Below are 19,339 nucleotides of genomic sequence, written 5' to 3' on the forward strand. Positions count from 1 at the left end.
TGTGATAGACTGATATTAGGACTGATAGGAGGAATAACACAGCTTGACTACAATAAGCTACACCTGTGGCGGTTCTTGCTTGAAAAGCACCCAAGGCAAGAAAAGCTTGCCCATAAGGAGGCCGCACTTTTTTAACAAAGCTTTAACAAATGCTCACAGTTTGCAAAAACACTATTTCTTAAAATTTCATGGTTTGTATTTTTTAGTGTAACATCAAGGTACTGTAGGGGTTTATCTACCCAACCCTCCCAGCCCATCTTCCAATGTCTCCCTGTGCATTTGTATTTTGTTTCTATCAAGCTCCACCACTAAGCAAGACCTTTCAACAGAAGGAAATAGAACCCTGGCTATAAAACAGTGAACAAGACCCTTCAATGATCAGGGAACTGACTTCTGCCAGGCGTTAGCATCTCCAGCTGACCGTCTGGAACATTAAGCCCAGCACAACTCAGTCCTTAAGCATGGAAAGAGGCTACAGGATGCAAAATTAGAAACATGCATGTTAGTGTCTCACCTGCCCCTATGCCAGTGGCAAAGGTTGCAGTTAGTGGGGTTTTGGTGCGGGGACTGATCTCAGCCATGAACTTGAAAAGCAGCCCATCATCAGCCATCGACCACAAAACACGAGGTATAGGAAACATTGCACCCAGCAGGCTGCCATGGGGGGGAGACCAGGATATATAGTATCCACACTTCACTTACATCCAAGAGAATGATATAAGACATACATGAACAGAGACAACAGCTCAAACATCGAAGAAACACAGAACAGCGTGAATGTAGCAGAATAAGGAACAACGTACATACAGTACTGTCAAAAAGTTCTGAGGCCTCTTACTTTTTAATGTTGTGCTTCCAAAGTGCCAGACTTTCATGTTATTTGCCTTTGATCTCCAATATATTTGATATTTATAGATTCTGCAGTAACTGAGCATGTGAACAAAAAGAAAGTTTTCTGTACTAAGAAATCAACTACGGCTATTTTAGTCAGTCTTACAATTTGTCTTATGTGCTAGTTACTTTTTTATATATTGTTGCTTATAGATCAGAGTTGCAAGCAATAGACAAAAAGGTAGAATAAATCAGCTTTTGTTCGATAAATAAATAATAATAAAATGACAAAATTTACAACAACTTGCTTGACACCACACTAAAATATTACAAAAACACCTGACTCTTCAAAAGAGAGAGAGAGAGAAAAAAACAGAGTTTCCTCAAAACTTTTGAACAGCACTGTAATATCTTGTGTTCTGAGAATCAATGCAGATACATGCAGGGAAATGTTAAATACACAGTAATTTAATAAAATAAAATAAAAACTACCTTGAGTGAAATTATACTGCACACTTCATGTAAGAATATAAATGTTACATGTCATTCGCACTAACCATATAAAAATAATTAACAATTGAAACTTAACATAAGAAAAACTGCTACTTAATAAGTCCTTGTTGCATAATCAGACACTTATACTTATGTTACAAATTATTTTATTTTTAGATAAGGAGTCAAATTCTGTTTAAAGCTAAATATACCCACAGCACACATACAGAAAGCGTGCAGGCGCACATAAGCGTGTTTATATATGCCTGCACATGCACGTCTGCATGTTTCTCTGTAGCCTTTAGCACATGTGAGCAACGCTGTTCAAAAGACTGTCTTCTTTACACAACGGCTTATCAGCACTTTGTCTGACATGACTGGGTCTAGAAACGTTTATAAGATCTGCTTTAGAAAAATTCAAGATGAGGCATGCAGTAATCATGTGAACATTATTTTCTTTATAACAGATTGAAAATAACAGTTGAAGGAGTTGTTTTGATATTAATGAGACGTTAAAAGATCCAATCTTACATTGACATGTTAACACTCCAGCTTAGATTGTAGATGTTTACTTTAGGATATATCTGCAGAAAATGATCTAAAGTGCATATTTCAAAAAGGCTCAAGTGAAAACCTGCCACAGACGTATGGATGGAAAAGTTGATATGGTGTGAAGTTCTTACCTGGTAGACAGAGCACAAAGAGAGCCTACAGCTACAGCATATTTGGCTCCTCCCCAGCCTACATATTTAAAAGCTACAGGCAGAGGGCTGTTGCTGTCCAGAAGATAGTATGGCATCATGAGGGTGAGGGCAGCGGAAACACCAAAGTAAGCAACGAAACAAATCAGCAGCGAGGACACAATCCCAATAGGAATGGCTCTTTGGGGGTTCTTCACCTCCTCGCCTGAAGTTTGCAAAGATAAGAAACACAGTTCATTTTATCTTCAAACTATGTTGACCACTATTACTGGCCTAGAGAAAAAAAATTAGTTTAGGAAAACGCAAAAAGCAAACAAAAAACCAGATTGTATGATTAAAAAAACAACAAAACACAAAAAAAACTTAAGATAATTTCAGAAAAGAGTATTCTAAGGCAACTTGAATACATTAAAATGGACTAAATGTTGTTGGTTTAAAAGTGGGTTTTAGCATCAGATAAAATGTTTTAGCGTAGAACATAGTGCAGCTTCACCTTGACCATAGTGAAATGAGTTTTGCCCAGACAAAATGGGCTTAGAAATGGCAAAATTTGTATTTTGTAAAATGATGCATTTATGTCACCTTCAAACATTCTGAAGAAGACCAATATATTTTTATGCAAAAAAACTAAACAGCATGTTTAGAAATCAATGAAATAAAAATTCTCAAATTTGCAACTCAGAGTAGTGGAGCCTGAAACCCCTCCAACAGATGTTGCGCCACTGTTGGCGAGATGTTTTTGTGTTGGCAGGAGTCCAGAACATGTGGAAAACTGTAAAACTTCAGCAATAATTTAAGGGTTTTCTCCATGTGAGCCAAAAAAGAAAAGAAGCACTAATATGTCAGAGAGCATGTAAGCTAGTGTAAGCCTTCCTTTCACTCCATTACAGCAATCCACAAACATAATGCAGAAACACAAAGATCTATTCATATATGTAAATTTGAGGAGTTTAGAAAAAGTCTGGACAACATCTTCTTAAGCTGAATCTCTCCCCTTTTTGCGTCACAGCCTTTGGCATCCTGCCACGCACAGAAGTGGGCCAAATGCATAAAAAGTGCACCTTCTCTCTCTCCCTGGCTACTCTTATGTAATGCTAGCATCTAATAGTGTTCCAACTGCAGATTCTGTTTCATGCCCTATAATGAAATCCAGTCAGAGTGAAATGGAGATGAGAGAAATGCTTAGATGGAAGCAGATCTATTGCAGAAAGTTAATTGAGAGCAAAGATATTCTGATTCGAAAGAAAGTTCTCACCAACATGTCAGAGAAAACTTTAAGGATAATACGCAAAGACTTTGAAGTTATGAGTTGAAGGACAGACTTTGTTGGGTGGCATGGAGGTGTTTCTTGTGAATCATTTCTCCAAGAAACACCATTTTAATAGCTCTACGTAAATCACTATCTCTAAAAAGATAATAAAGCACAATGAAAAGTAAACAATATTAAAGTAAACCAATATGGTATAACATTATGACCACTGAAAGGTGAAGTAAATGCCACTGATTTTCTGCTGCCAACATCTTGGTGCCAGATCCCACAGCACTGCTTCAGGTGTCTACTGGATTCCACATCTTTAGGCTAGGGCTCTTTTGACAGCAAATGTGGGATTTACTCACAATTAGACAGGTGACCATAATGTTCTGTCTGATCTCCGTAATTTGTTATTAACATATTCACTGGAAAACACTTTCAGACCCATTTTGAAAAGGAAAGATCACAAAAAAGCAGAGAAAGTAGTTTCGAAGTGTTCCATCTATCACTGACCTGTGGTGGCGATGCAGTCAAAGCCTACAAAGGCATAGAAACATGTAGCAGCACCTGAAAGTACTCCTGTGAAGCCAAATGGCATAAAGCCACCCTGTCCTATGCTCTCCTTGGATGGCAGAATGTCAGTCAAACTGGGTACAAAAAGCACAAAAATATACATATTTTCAAAGATAAAAATCTCTAAAACATCTTGGGCACATAAAGGTAAGTTTGTAGTCATGTTCTTACTTTTGGCTTGAGCTATTCGTATGATTGACATGTAGGATCTCCTCTGGATCGACTTGCCAGTTCTTCAAAGTGCCTTTGACCAGCCCAGAGACCACCATGAATAATAAGACTAAAACGTTGATACAGGTAAACACCTTATTCACCATCGCTGACTCCTTCACTCCAAATGCCAAAAGACCTTGCAAATGAAAACAAAAGGAAAATTAAACGGAGAAACAAATTAGAAATGCATATTATACATAAATTTCAATATATCTAGAAATGTGCTTGTCAACCAATCAAATGGCAAAAACTCAATACATGTAGCCAACTAGAAGTGGAGAAGATGACTTGCTAAAGTTGAAGCTGAACATCAGAAAGGGAAAGAAAAGGGATTAAAGTTGCTATGAAAGTGGCATGGATATTATTATCAAAAGGACCTGAGCATTTCAAAAACAACTAATTTACTGGAATTATCTCCTTGCAGGCTTACACAGAATAATCTAGACATAATTCAGAGAATGCAGTTGTGTAGACTAAAATGCCTTGAGGGCAGATCGAAAAGGCAGATTGTTTCGAGATGAAAGAAAGGACACAGTTGCTCTAATAAGCACTTGTTACAACTAAAGAATGCTGGATATCATCACTGAAAGCGCAACACATTTAATCTTTAAACGGATGGTCTGCAGCAGCAGAAAACCTAACCAGTGGCCACTCCTCTCAGTGAAAACAGGAAACTGAGATACACAGGCTCCCCATAATTGGACTGATTGAAAAACATTATCTGGTCTGGTAAATCTCAAAATGATCTCAAATCTCATCTCAAACTGGTTTCAAAAGAAATTAAATGAGTACCCTGGACTGTATGGTGGAAGGATTTGCATCTTAGATGAGCAGCTGACAAATCTGCAGCAGCAGTGTGATGTTATGTTATTATGAAACCAAAATGTCCATGTTAATCCAATGGAAATGTTACACAGCCTCACACATTCAAGATCTACACAATAACGTAGTTGGTAAGTGTTGAGACAAAAGAAGATGCAGACAGGGAGATGTTCCTACCTGTAAGAATAAATATGATGAGAACTGCAAACATGTCAGGGTATTCTGCCAGCACACCTGGTGCATTCATAGACATGTGTTCTCTGCAGAACTCCTCAATGCGTTTTCCTACCAACTCGTCAAAGGTGGCGCTCCATGCACGGGCAACACTCGAGGTACCTGGAGCACAAAAAGTTAAGTCTTTGTTCTCAAATCAGTTGTTCTCCCTTAACAAACATGAAATGACCTAAAAGATCTTGTGACCTAGCCCTAAAAAGACACTCATTGTAGAAAGTATACCGATTTACCAATAATGTAAGAGAGAATGAGGTTCCATCCAGTAATGAAAGCCCAGAGTTCCCCGACTGTCACATATGAGTAAAGATAAGCAGAGCCCGTCTTCGGGACACGGGCTCCAAACTCAGCATAGCAAAGACCTGCCAACACTGAGGCTGAGGCAGCTATCAAGAAAGACAGGACGATAGCAGGACCTGGAAAGATATGATACAATCAAAAATCTGGAACTATGTTCTCCAAAAGTTAAAAATTTTACATCAACAAGGCTGATTAATTTACCTGAATTGTCTCGTGCAACAGCACCAGCAAGCACGTAAACACCAGCACCCAACGTGCTTCCCACACCCAGGGCTACCAGGTCAAAGGTGTTGAGACATCGAGACAGACGGGAGTCCTCGGAATTCGAGTTCACCACCTTCACCCTTAGCAACTGTTTTCCAAAACGCAGAAGTTTCTCGAGCACCATGGTTTGTAGACTGGCCTCAGGAGGGGAGAGTACTTCAGAGGTCACAGGCTGCACACACCCTAAGGGGGAAAAGGGAATAAAAGATAATGTTCCGAGACTGGAGTATATCTGAGTGAATATTTGGAATGTGCACTCTAAATCCTGCCAGTAAATGTAGACTGAAGTTGCTGAAGTATCACAGATTTGACAAACAAGTCTACAAATCTCTGTTGGGAGGACAATGTGGTTCCGTGGGAGGTCACGTAATGTAAATCCACTACATGTGGCTGTAAAGCAAAGAAACAGTTAGTGGAACACAGTGATGTCTTTGGGAAAACCTTGCTATTGGACATATTTCTGATATGTTATGTAAACACAACTCACAGAGGACAGGGGAAAGCTCCTTAGCATAGTGTTCAACAGACAAACCTCTGCATTACATGACCAAATGTCATACTGCTACATCCATAAAAGATACCTATGGACCAACAACCCTAATAATAAGATTCTATACTTGCTTTTATTAAAGGGGGGAAACTTAAAAAAAAAAAAAAACTAAAGTAAAAGAATTTAACAAATAAGAATATTGGTTCAATGTGGACAATGTCAAGCAATGCAGGTTAAGGTCCAACAGTCTGGTTAAAAGATTGGTACATCTCACAGTGAAAATGGAGTAGAGTGAGTGACATGCAGTGACGCTTTGACCCTGTGACTCATGTCAACGTAATGGCACCTCGTGAGGACACTCTGACATGATGACATAAACCCAGAAAGGTTTCCATGTACACAATGTATCCTTTCCTCTTTCCTTCCTGGAAACATTCAAGCTCAATTTTCCAACTTTGCAATTCGAAACACATATGGAAAAATGGGGTTTTGAGGTTTTGTGTTAGAAAATTATTTTTGTAAGAAATGGAAATTAGATGGTCAGAAGGCAAAATATCCCTTCACAGAGGACAAAAGTTGATAAGTCACTGAAGACAAGAACGTCATAACTTAAACTATAACATGTTTGTGGCAATAGATTGATGATGAAGCCGTGATTAAAGTTTGTGGCAGCTGTCAAAAACTTTAAAATAACATCTTCCCATTGGTAATATTTTCCACAAACAACTTCTATAATTTCAAAGGTCTATGCTGTAAATTAGATACCAACTCCACCATCGTTAGTCACATGGTGAAAAAGTACTCTGTATACAAAACTCAGAAAAAAAAATAGTTCCAGATATTAACCTTTTTCCTTGTCAAACGGTCATCCCACCCCTCAGGCTGTGCTTACCCATAATCATATTGCCCTATCAGTCCCAATCAATGATTACAAAGCCATTTTAGAGGTCATTAACATTAGTACTTTCAGGTTGTAGATGTGTTTCACAGATCATTGATGCTCACATGGTGTTACAGTTAATAAACTGTGCTTAAACCAGCAGGGGAACAGGCTGGATGCTCATGAGAAATGTTTAGTAATTTAAAAAGGATGAAGGTTCTCTTCCCTAAGGTGGCCATGGGTGTGTGTGTGTGCGCGTGTGTGTGTGCGTGTGTGTGTGTGTGTGTGTAACCTAACCACATACACACACACACACCCATGGCGTGTATCTGTGTATTTTCCGGCTGTGAATGTAAGCGGATTAGTGTGAGTGAAACGCTGTGTTTGGAAACCGCTGTTTGTGCTGATTTGAATTTGCATTTTGTGCTGCGTTTTTATAGTAATGATATTATGAACATTGAGTTGCAAAAAGATGTGATTGGCCATTCCTATGGTCTGGGTTCATGGAAAACTCTGCGGGAACAGATAGTAGGTTTAAGTAGCATATATGATCAGCAGCTTGGTCTGGATTCGATTAATGTGAAGGCAGACGAATTGAAAGGCATGTTGGAAAATGTGGTCCGCCAACAGGATGAACTTCTTAATATTGAAGTGCCTTTGGGTTTGATTTTAAATGCATGTTTAAAACAAGCCTTAGCTGAAAGGGATGCAGCACAGGTAGAAACGGACAGAGCTGGTCTGTTTGGCAGGAAGACAACAATTAAAAAGCTACAGAGAACGGAACAGAAAAGGCAAACGTGGGCTAAACTCGTAAGCTGGCAGGGAACGGACCACCTTTATAAACAGGGACCAGTTACGCAGACTTCAGACCCATTTCACGTCCAGGTACTGGATCGTCCGGAGGTGCGCCCTGAGCAACCTAAACAAGTAGTTAGTCCGTCTGATGCTTCACTTCCACCTCCATATAATAATACTAATCCCTTTTATATGGGATTGTATCCATTATTGGATGTTCGTATGGGCACGGCGGAATGGGATCTTGTGAGGGTTCCTCCTCCGGTTGTTTCTAATGCTCCACCGGTTCAGGAGGTGCCTTTGTTAACGACTTCCTCCCCGGCATCCCTTATAAGTTTTCGGTCTGTGTCTGATGGTCTTCCCATGACAGATCATGCACAACGTGAAAAACTTTGTTTTTCCCTGCCTCCTTCTGCAACTTCGCCAGGTGTGGCTCAAATTACACATCACCCAAGCAGCTCCGCCTTAGCCTCTTCCTCTCAGAAGGAGGAGGTACAACTGAATTTGGATATAAAACTAGTGGGTCGTCTTGTGGAGGACACCCAGCCTTATGAGGGGGGCTCTTTAATCAATCAATCAAATTTTATTTGTATAGCACATTTCAGCAGCAAGGCATTTCAAAGTGCTTTACATAATTAAAATAAAAACATGTGACATTGAATAAACAGTGAGAAAGAGAAAGAGATAAAAAAAAAAGATAAAACCATTAAAATCCGCACCCCTTTAGGACTTCAGTTAAACGTTGTTTAACTGGGATTCTAACCCTCAGGGACTTTAGTCAAAAACACCGTTTGACAAGGACTCCAACCTCTAGGTTTTTAGTTGAAACTCTGTCAACTGGGACTCTAAACCCTGTAGAACTTTAGTTAAACGCCGTTTAACTGGGATTCTAACCCTCAGGGACTTTAGTCAAAAACACCGTTTGACAAGGACTCCAACCTCTAGGTTTTTAGTTGAACGCCGTCAACTGGGACTCTAAACCCTGTAGAACTTTAGTTAAACGCCGTTTAACTGGGATTCTAACCTTCAGGGACTTTAGTCAAAAACACCGTTTGACAAGGACTCCAACCTCTAGGTTTTTAGTTGAACGCCGTCAACTGGGACTCTAAACCCCTTAGAACTTTTGGGGGGCCGTTACATCATTAAAACATAGAAAAGAAACAAAAGAAATTAAAAACATTCTTCCTATCCGCACGAGGAGTTACCCTTAAGGAGTCTCCTCAAAGTAAGGGGGCTCTAAGAGCCTTACCTTTTGCCTTTAGTTGAAACTCTGTCAACTGGGACTCTAACCCTTTAGCCTTTAGTTTAAATCTCTGTTTAACAAGGACTCTAACCTTTATAGCCTTTAGTTAAATCTCTTTTTGACAAGGACTCTAACCTTTAGTTAAATCTCTGTTTAACAAGGATGCTAACCTTTATAGCCTTTAGTTAAATCTCTGTTTAACAAGGACTCTAACCTTTATAACTTTCTTCCTATCTGCACAAGGAGAAATATAAGCCATTCTCTTTTGGGGATTTACAGGCCCTTATTGAGAAGGTACCCTCTTTGGTGGACGGAGCTGTTCCTTGGTTAAATGAATTGGATTCCCTCACGAAAGGGTTAACGTTGGCTTTGGGGGATTTCAGAGCCATTTTAGGTCGTTCAACAACGAACATGAATTGTCGTAATGTTGAACTGACTGCTGGGACTACAGATCAGCCTGATCACACGCCTCTTTCAGCTGTGCTGACTGCTGTAGGTGCGGCCCTAAGGGGCATGTTTCCCTCCGTGGCTCTATCAGTTATTCCTAAATTTTCTTGGGACTCCAAAGAGCACCCGAAAGAGTTTTTGGATAAAGCCAGAGAAATGCGACGGCAAACTGGGGTTCATCCGGCTAATAAAACAATTATGAGGGAACATTTTCGCCAAGCTGTTTTGGATGGTGGCCCTCCCTCTGTCGCTGCCTTGATGAGGAAAAACCCGGATTTGAAAGGTTGTATTTGAAATACATTTGTTGCATAATTTACAGATGTCTCAGAATGAGGAGATAGAGGCGGAGAAGGAGCAGGAGGATTCTAAGAAACAATTATTGAGGCTTCAATTAAGTGAAGATAGACAAAAGCTTCATCTTGCAAAACAAGAACAAAAGGAGGGCATGGCTATGATAGCAGCTGCTCCTCGATCAGTTCCTGTTCCAGCTCAGGCTCGTGTTGCAGTGGCACGATCTGGTCCTCACATGCATGCAGCTCCACATTGGCAGTCTGGTGTTCCAGGGTGGCGTGGGGGAAGAAAAAGAGTGCCCGCATGGACAGGTGGGCGAGGACGGGGTGGTGTTATTATTGTGGTGAAGAGGGTCACTGGGTTCAGCAGTGTCCTCACAATCCGCCGATACCTGCAAAAGACGGTGCATTGCCGAACCTGATTCCACAACAACCTCCAAATGCTGCATTGCTTCCGCAGCATCCTGGACAGTACTCTCAGGCTGGACATTATTGACACACCCTGGAGAGGAACTTGCATCAGGGAGCGTTGGCAGATTCCCTGATCGATGTGACAGTTGATGGACAATCATTGCCATCTTTGGTGGATACAGGAGCAACTTATTCCACTATGAATGTTGTCATACCTTTGCAAAAACTTTCTGATCGGACAATATTAGTGGTTGGTTTCTCTTGGGTGAAATAAACTCTGCCTGTCTCCACACCTTTGCACACAGTTGTGGGCAGACAAAGTGACACATCCTTTTTGTGTGTTCCCCCTCATCTCCCGTGAACTTATTAGGGAGGGACTTATTGATTGCTCTGGGGGCAACCATTTTGTGTGGACCTGATGGACTAATTGTCACTTTTCCTGATGGATCTTCCCATATCTGTTCTCAAGTATATAGACATGGACAATTTCTGCTGCAGCAATTGGAGGAGCAACTGGCTGACATATACTGGGGTCTTTTACAGCCAGAGATGACTGAACATTCTGGGATTCTGTCCTGCTTCCTGCTTTGGAAACCCTGGATCCAAGCACTTGCACTGTATGGGCCAACTCCCGACCTTCCTCATATCACTCTGTTTTATGATCAAGACTGGACTGAATGGTTTCAGGAGCAGTTTGAGATGAATTTAGCGGGTAGAGACTGGACTGTGTTTTCACAGGACATTTATGTAGCACCGGAAGGTGTTGCTGCTGCGGTTAATCTGACTCAGGATCAGTTGGCCTGGTATAAGAAGCATGATGAAGCAGTGCCACGTCCTGGCCATCAGGCCATGGAATTGGGAGGCGTGGTAAAACGGTCTCTGAAAGTTTTAGACTGGTAGAATACTGTTGCTCCTGACCTCTACTTCTCTTCTTCTACGGACACGTATAAAATACAGCGTTCGGCTGTGGACTCTGTAGTTCTGGAACATGTTCAACTTCCTAGGCACCATGGAAGGGAGTTGACTAATCATCCGACTGCAGCTGCAATGTTGACTTCTCTTCCTGAGCGTCTGTGGGCTGCAGGTCCCACTGATGTGGGGCTTGCTGACATCACACCTGTCACTTTTGATCTAGAACCAGGCCCTCCTATTTGGAAGTCACAGTATCTGCACAGGCAGGCTGCAGAGGAGGGGATAGCAGACACTGTTAGGGGTCTTCTGGAGGCAGGTGTATTAGAATCTTCCACCTCCTCCTGGAACACTCCTATTTTACAAGTGGAGGAAAAGGGGACAGGGAAATACCGCATGGCACACGATCTCAGGGCGATTAATTCTGTTTTATTGACCCCTACAGTGCCAGTGCCTAATCCTCATGTTGCCCTGACTAACCTTGATCCCTCTCAAACTTGGTTCTCCTGTATGGACCTTGCTAATGCTTTCTTTTGTCTCCCATTGGCTGAGGAATGCAGGGATGTGTTTTTCTTTCACCTACAAAGGTCAGCAGCTGAGATATATGCATCTGTCTCAGGGTTTTGGTCTCCCCCCAGGGATTTTTAATCAGGTTTTGAAACAACAGTTAGCGGATTCTACAAGTTTCTACAAGCTTCTCCATTAGGAGGTGAAAATGTGAGAAATTTTTACACAGATGGTTGCTGTTTTAAACGTGACAGACGGATTGAGAGCAGCATATGCAATAGTGGAAGATTTGGGTAGTGAGTTTCAGGTACTGAAGGCAGAAAAAATACAAGGTGCCCAATCAGCACAGAGAGCGGAAGTTAAAGCAATGATGAAAGCATTAAAATTAGCTGAGGGACTGAAGGTGAATCTATACAGTGATTCAGCCTATGAGGCCAGTGCCGTGCATGTAGAACTTCCTCAGTGGCTTAGAGCAGGATTTATAACTGCAACACAAAAACCTATAAAACATGAGACTGAAATAAAAAAATTGGTGGAGGCATTACTGCTGCCTCAATCTGTCGCTGTGATTAAATGCAGGGGACATGATCAAAGCAAGACCAGAGTCGCAGAAGGAAATGCGGCCACAGATGAGGCCGCCAAAAGGGCAGCTGGATACTTGCCATCTCTTTTAATGGTAAGTACTGAAACTGAGCAGGTGGAACAGAACCACCTAGAGAAAATTATTTACCATCAGAAAGGGGTGTCACCTGAAGAACAATCTGTCTGGAAAGCAAGAGGTGCCATCTGCAATGATGGACTCTGGCAGGGACTGAATGGTAAAGTAATTCTTCCTCCTAATATGAGAATCCAGGTTCTTCAGGAAGCTCACGGACTTGGACATGTAGGTATTACACAGATGTTAAAAAACCTAGAACATTGGTGGCATCCATTTCTGAGGGACATGGTCAAAGATCATGTGAAAACATGTGAAATTTGTGGACAACACAATGCAAAACCAACCATCAGATCACCAATGGGACATTTCCCTTTGACTACACAACCAGGTAAAGAAATCATTATTGATTTTACAGACATGATAACACCCGTCAGAGGACACATATTAGTACACAGTATGTACTAATATGTGTGGATGCATACTCGGGCCAAATCAGATCAGACAAAGTCACTCATTTTAGGAACCAAGATCTGCAGAAAGTGGAGCAGATGCTCGGACTGAAACATTCATTCGGTACAGTATATCATACCCAATCATAAGGCAAGGTTGAGAGATTAAACCAAACAATTAAACAAAAATTGGCTAAAGTATGTGCACATACTAAATTAAATTGGGTAGATGCTTTGCCTATTGCTTTGATGTCTGTCCGAATGTCCATTAACCAATCAACAGGGTTCTCTCCATATGAGCTCCAGACGGGAAGGATGTTTCCAGGACCTGCGACCCGGATTCCAGGATGGAAAGGTGAACCTGCGTGTTTATCTCATAAAGATTTCTTTAATGAGTTACAGATCCTGGCACCGGAATTAGCAAAATACCAGACGACACAGGAACATCCGGGGTCAGGACCAACTCCAGGAATCAACTGGGTGCGGCTCAAGGTCATCAAAAGAAAGTGGTCTGAACCTCGCTTCACCGGACCATACCGAGTCGTGGAGAAGGACGTCTCATGCTCTCCGTCTCCAGGGGAAAGGAGACACCTGGTTTCACTGGAGTCAGTGCACAGCAGCTGAGGAGCCACAACGCACACTGCAAGGCATACGGGAGGATCTCCAGTCTCAACCTGCGGTAGAGGAGCGTCTGCAGGCCCATCCCAGAATGGAGGAGGATCAGCAGTTCCAGGCAGGAGAGTAGCAGGAATTCCTGCCACGACCACTTCAATTTCCTGGAATTTAAGGTTTTAAAGGCCTGGAAAGGCATAATAATCCTATTCCGCTGTCCTTATATTTAAAGAGGAGATTGCACCCTCTCCTTAAACTCACTGTTATATTGGCATAATAATCCAATATTCAGTGTATACATAATAATCAGGTGGGAACCTGAGGTTTAAACCCGACAAGGAAAGCGGGTACATAAAGGATCAAGCTACAAAAGGACCACCATTAACATATCTTCTCTCTCTTTTTGCGAATTTTCGTCTTTACTTGCAAACTCTTAAAGAAATTTCGTTTCTTTTTTTTTGCGTATTTTTTGATTATATTCTGCCAAAGAACTCACATTTTGTTTTGAAGAACATCAAAGAAGAAAAGTCACAAACTCTAAAACTCTATTATTGATTTCTGTGGGGAAAAAAAAACATTTGTAATTAATTTTCATGTTTGTAATTTTTTGTTCGTTGTTGGTACAATTTTATATTGTTGAAGTACTGTAATTTTTATCATCATAATTGACTTTGAAGTTAGAGAGTATCTTTAGTAATTTTTATATACCATAGTTAATTTTTGTATTTCATACTTTGGGTTATAATTTGTAATGTGTTTTTGCTTGTTTTGAATTAATTGAGTTATAGGTTCTTTCATAGGGCTGCACAGTGGCACAGTTGGTAGAGCTGTTCCCTTGCAGCAAGAAGGTTCTGGGTTTGATTCGCAGCCCAGGTCTTGCTGCATGGAGTTTGCATGTTCTCCCTGTGCATGCGTGGGTTTTCTCCGTGTACTCCGGTTTCTTCCAACAGTCCAAAAACATGACTGTCAGGTTAATTGGCCTCTCCAAATTGTCCCAAGGTGTGAGTGTGTGTGTGCGTGGTTGTTTTTCCTGTCTGTCTCTGTGTTGCCCTGCGACAGACTGACGACCTGTCCAGGTGACCCCGCCTCTCGCCTGGAATGTTAGCTGGAGATAAGCACCAGCAACCCTCCCGACCCCACTAAGGGACAAGGGTGTTAGAAAATGGATGGATGGATGGTTCTTTCATATTTAAAAAAAAAAGACTAATAGGTATTCCTTAGTTTCAGCTTTAAAATTGTTAAAATTTTTGTGGTACTTCAGGTGAGTATTAAATTGCTAGACAGCATAAAACTATAATCTATAGGTTCAGATTATGGAGTTTAGTTTAAGATACATAAACTGGAAGTGTAAGCTTTTGATATGTGTGATTTTTGGAACCATTCTTCTGGGAATATGGGCTTTTGGAAGGTTCATGAGTGGAATCGTTTACTCTCTGATCTGATTTTCGACAGATTTCTGTCGGACATGGATTGTCTGGTGAAAACGTGACTGCTCGTGTGAAGCATTCTTTAAGATCTCCTGTTGACAAGTGCCTTACTAAATATCGTGGAATTGACTTTAACTAACTTCGAAATTGATTTGTGTGAAGTAACTCGTCGCTGTTGGTCAATCCCTCGATCCTGGCAGAAGACTTCTGTGTATTTGTGTGGAGGTCTAACCTTCCAGCGACACTGTATTACTCAGGAGAATGGGTTTCGGCCTTTGAGTCCCACTTGGAAATCAGCTTTTAGATGGGTAGGTTCAAGATGGAGTCCACCGTATGCTTATAAATCTGTTACAGAATATGACAAGGTTAACATATGATGAGGAAGAATAGGAGATTCTCCAGGAAAGGGACATAATCCTCTTGTGTTAACCATTTCTTCAATGCACAATGCTTTCTTTAAAAAGTTTCCAGCAGATTTAGCTGTTTATTTAGTTTTAGGAGCCTCAATAGATGATAAAGATCCACTTGGGGTAATTAAAATTAATTTGGTTAGACTCGGAGGAGAGGAAGAAATGGAAAGTCAAGTTCCTGACCAGTATGCGGCCAAAATAGACTACACTGCAGTAGCACCATTAGATATAATTCAAACCGCAACTCGGTATAAGGATAGGAATTTATGGCTTAAATGGATGGTTCAAACGGCTAAGGAAACTAACATTGGGAACTGCATAGCATGTGCTACAGCTAGACCTCATCTTTATACTGAACCTGCCCCATAGAAGATTCAGCCAGAGATTTTCTTAAAATATATTATAACCTAAAATCTTCTTCAACACAAGATAACAATATGATGTCTTAGACAGAGGGAATCATAACCCATCAAAACAATCTTTGGTGTCTGGGGCAATAAAAATGGCAAAAGATAATCACTTGGTATGGATTGATAAAAATCGAAAGCAAAGTTTTGAACTTACCGGAAAACAGTGACAGCTGCACTTTAAATGTCAATCTATGTGGAAGATTTTAAATTAATGATGACAGGCGTGGAAATCAAAAGCATATTTGCTAACTTTTCTTTCAACTGCTGTCAGAACAGCAAACCTTTAGACGGGTAGGATTCTAAAATAGAATATGGAAGAATCACATGGCTTGGCTATTCCAAGCAGCCCGAAGTTGAGCACGAGCATGCAAGGTCAAAAAGTTGCAGTCACACTACCAACTTCTCTACATTTGGCAGAAATTTTCTTTTTCATTTCTTTTTGCAAGTGTTGCAGTACACAACTCTTACACACAAGCTTAAATGCCATGCCCACCCAATCTGAACAACAAAATGCTTACGTTTACGGAGAACGCTCATAAATATCTCAATTTTCAACAGCAGGAATTACTGTCAACTTGCTTTGTGATGCATGGCCTCTTGACCTCCAGCATGCACACAGATGCATTCACCGAACCTACTGTATGTATCACAAATTCTTTAAAAACTATAAATCAGATGTCAGAAAAGTGGAAGCAATGCCCATCAGGGGGAGGGAGTAGTTGATCAGAAGAAGGGGTGTGATCCCTAGGAACCAATTAAAATTCACCCTGCATTTAGCACAGTTCCACACTGCAAACTTCTATGTCATGGCTAAAGTCATGTACATTGCTACTTTGAGAGGTGGAATTTCAAATTATTAAGAGTCTATATATTTATGTCTTTTATGAAACTGGAATAATTTTGGTAATCATAACTGGTCAAAAGCAGTAATTTAATGTCAGTGATTAAAAAATATCTTTGTTTTACATTCTATGTAAATATCCAGTTTCAACTCTTGAGTCCTGCTCTGGTGTTACTTTTAAAGGTCATGTCTTTCAGTCTTGCTCAAGAGATAAAATAACTGACCTAAAATGGAGGTGGCTAGGTGTGCTCTTCCATTTCCCTTTCAGTTTACCATATTTGTGTATTCAACAATGCGTATCAGTCATTCAGGCCAGAAAGGCTGGGAGGACAGACAATGTCATTAGTTGCACCACCTCCATTGAGCAATGCAGGACCAGCAACACTCAATAACTCTGGCCAAAATGTTTCCCACACAAACAGAGAATATCCACAATGACGGGGTTTTATCTTATCATGCAGTATATTCTTGGGATATCTTTGTTAAGTAAAAACATATCAATATCCCACAGGCCATTCAATTAGCTGACTGCCAAGTTTTAAACATACAACAGAATGCTTTATAGTCAAAAAAAAAAGAAAAAGGACAGACAAGATTCCTTTATCTGGCTAGATTAAAAACCCAGAGATTATTTTCAGAGAAATAATCATATATTTTTGGCAAACAAAAGCTCAACTTTTACCACTATTCACTTCACCAACAGACATAGCAGAAACAGACACCTTTTGTTGAATGCACTATCACTGAGAAAAGTGGATACATATCTGTTGTGAGAGGAGACAGCGTCGTCGACACATAAATGTGAGTTGGCATTTTAGTTTGTATATGTACGACACAGACAAAGACAGCAGAGGACGTCTCTCATTCACTGAAAGTGAAGTTCTTTCTCAGAATTTCCATCTGTTTTGATTGCAGTGACTCAACAGAACAAATGCACAACATACGCCCGTGACACAACATCCAGTTTACGCTGGTCTTAACAAGCTCACACTGGACCAATGCAGCAGAGATGAAATATGAAGCTCTGAATTTCACTGAACCTGGAAAGCTTCCGCAGACTCACTCTGGAGCTCTCTGCAGAAGTGTGGTCTGCAACTTTGCCCACTACTGACCTACTTTGGGACTCGCTAAAGTTAGACTGAGTGAAGCTGATCTGAACTGTTGCTTTTGGGATCTGAAAGGTCAGAACTCACCCAGTCATTCTTTAAAAAAGATGCACTTTTCTTGAAGACAGCATGTGGTCAACTTCTCCTGTCTTCCATCAGAAAATAGCCATACAGTAGTCCACTGCTGCCATCTTAGACATATACAGAGCACCAGTTTCTAGAATAAAACAATTTATATCTGAGGACTTAAGACTTTATGTAAAATATATAAGTAATTTGACATGACAGAGTACTTCTATTCCACATTGCAGATTTACATAGGACAAGCCAATACGATGTTTACAAATATAGCTAAAATAAACTTATTTAGTCAGTGAGGTGGATTTTAAAGATTTGTGGAAGTTCGTGACAGCCTATCCTGACTAAACTGAGACTAAATAAAAAATAATTGGTTCAATTTCAGTTTGTGTGAACGGCTTAGAAGCTAAGCAAACGTCCATTTCTTGATGCATTTGCTTGATAGTGACAGACCAAATCCATGCTTTGCAATGTCTACTCAGACGGACCACATGTTGCTCTCACTCTGCAGACCGCATTCATAGCCCACCCCCGTTCAGATCATCTGGGTTCAAACCTCTCCCCTCACCAGCACTCGGATCAGTTTTAAGAAATCCAGCACAGTAGCAGCCCTATTTAAATCTCATAATTCCTATAATGTAACCGCGTAGCTCCCCGTAGTCTCCAAATAATATCGGTATTATTTTGTTTGTGAAAAATGCAACAGTAAGTGTGAATGCAAGCCGTGTTTGAGGAATTAGAACATTATGTAACTCCGTGGAAGTCCCTCTCTCGTCGAACATCAGAAAAAAAAAAAAGTTAAAATCTGAAATACAACTAAAGACACGAGCGTCTGCTTTAAGAGTACTGTCAGCTCTAGGAGCACACCCCCCAAAAAAACCCTTAATTTAACCTGTATTAAAACATTTTAAATCTTTAAATTAAGCGCACAACTTAAAAATAATCTAACAGGGAATACAAGAAGATTTATTTACACTTTAGTAATGCCAAATCCCCGTCAGCCTGCAAGGAACAGCTCCAACATACGCGTTTCCAGAGGTCTGTGGATTCCACAAAAAGTGCCGCGACAAGCTCTTCAAAGTATTAAAAATGTCCGTAAAGGTGGTTGGGAAGTTTGTGATGTTTAGGTTGTACTTGCTCTGTAGCAGCGCGTTCAGATGGAGGAGGGGATTCACGGAGAGAACTAAATGCAGCTCCGCCTGTTCATTCGCATTCATATTGAGCAATTACTCTACCCAGTATAGCTTGCTCTTTGTTTTTAACGGGTTTAGGAGACATGCATAAAGAAATGCTTCAAAATTTTAATAGGCCTGTATCTTATCCTTAATTTGAATGTGTAGAAGTAAAAGAGCACACCAAAAAAAATTAATAAAATCAAATGAAAAATAAAAATAATAAAAAAAAAAAACATTTGTGGGGTATATTTGGTAGAATATTAGTGAAAAGTGTATTTCAGTAGTTCAGGTCAAAAAGTGAAACTCGGATACAGGTTCATTACAAACGGATATATTTGTATTAGTGTCTTTTGATATAAATATTACATAAAATATTTTTTCAACACAAATATTGTGGCTTACAGTCTAGCAAAGACTGCTGACCTAACAGTCAATGGTACACAAGGAGTGCTGTATCAACACGCTGTAATGGAAAATTGAGTGGAAGAGAAAAGTGTAGTAGAAGCACCAGTTATTGACAGC

At 40.4% G+C, this 19,339-nt stretch overlaps 1 protein-coding gene across 5 annotated transcripts in view; it reads right to left on the reverse strand.

Annotated features, from left to right (window-relative positions):
* Positions 1-18,802, reverse strand: part of slc7a1a (solute carrier family 7 member 1a) — a 29,681-nt gene extending 10,879 nt beyond the window's left edge. For 2 of the 5 annotated variants that reach the window (XR_535337.1, XM_008427178.1), the window contains exons 1-8: positions 16,136-16,193; positions 5,617-5,862; positions 5,349-5,531; positions 5,062-5,220; positions 4,021-4,198; positions 3,790-3,923; positions 2,007-2,229; positions 515-654 (exon numbers count right to left, since the gene is read on the reverse strand). Coding sequence is in view for 1 of the 5 variants with exons in the window: in XM_008427178.1 (XP_008425400.1) it covers positions 515-654; positions 2,007-2,229; positions 3,790-3,923; positions 4,021-4,198; positions 5,062-5,220; positions 5,349-5,531; positions 5,617-5,862; positions 16,136-16,154 (1,282 nt within the window). In the remaining 4 variants the exon portion in view is untranslated. Of the gene's footprint in view, positions 1-514; positions 655-2,006; positions 2,230-3,789; positions 3,924-4,020; positions 4,199-5,061; positions 5,221-5,348; positions 5,532-5,616; positions 5,863-15,771; positions 15,904-16,135; positions 16,194-18,616 lie in introns of those variants that run through there. The other 3 variants (XR_535339.2, XR_535340.2, XR_535338.1) reach the window with 3 other exon arrangements.
* Positions 18,803-19,339: the final 537 nt, after the last annotated feature.

Source organism: Poecilia reticulata, linkage group LG14 (genome assembly GCF_000633615.1).
Source record: "Poecilia reticulata strain Guanapo linkage group LG14, Guppy_female_1.0+MT, whole genome shotgun sequence".
In the NCBI taxonomy this organism is placed as follows: domain Eukaryota; kingdom Metazoa; phylum Chordata; class Actinopteri; order Cyprinodontiformes; family Poeciliidae; genus Poecilia; species Poecilia reticulata.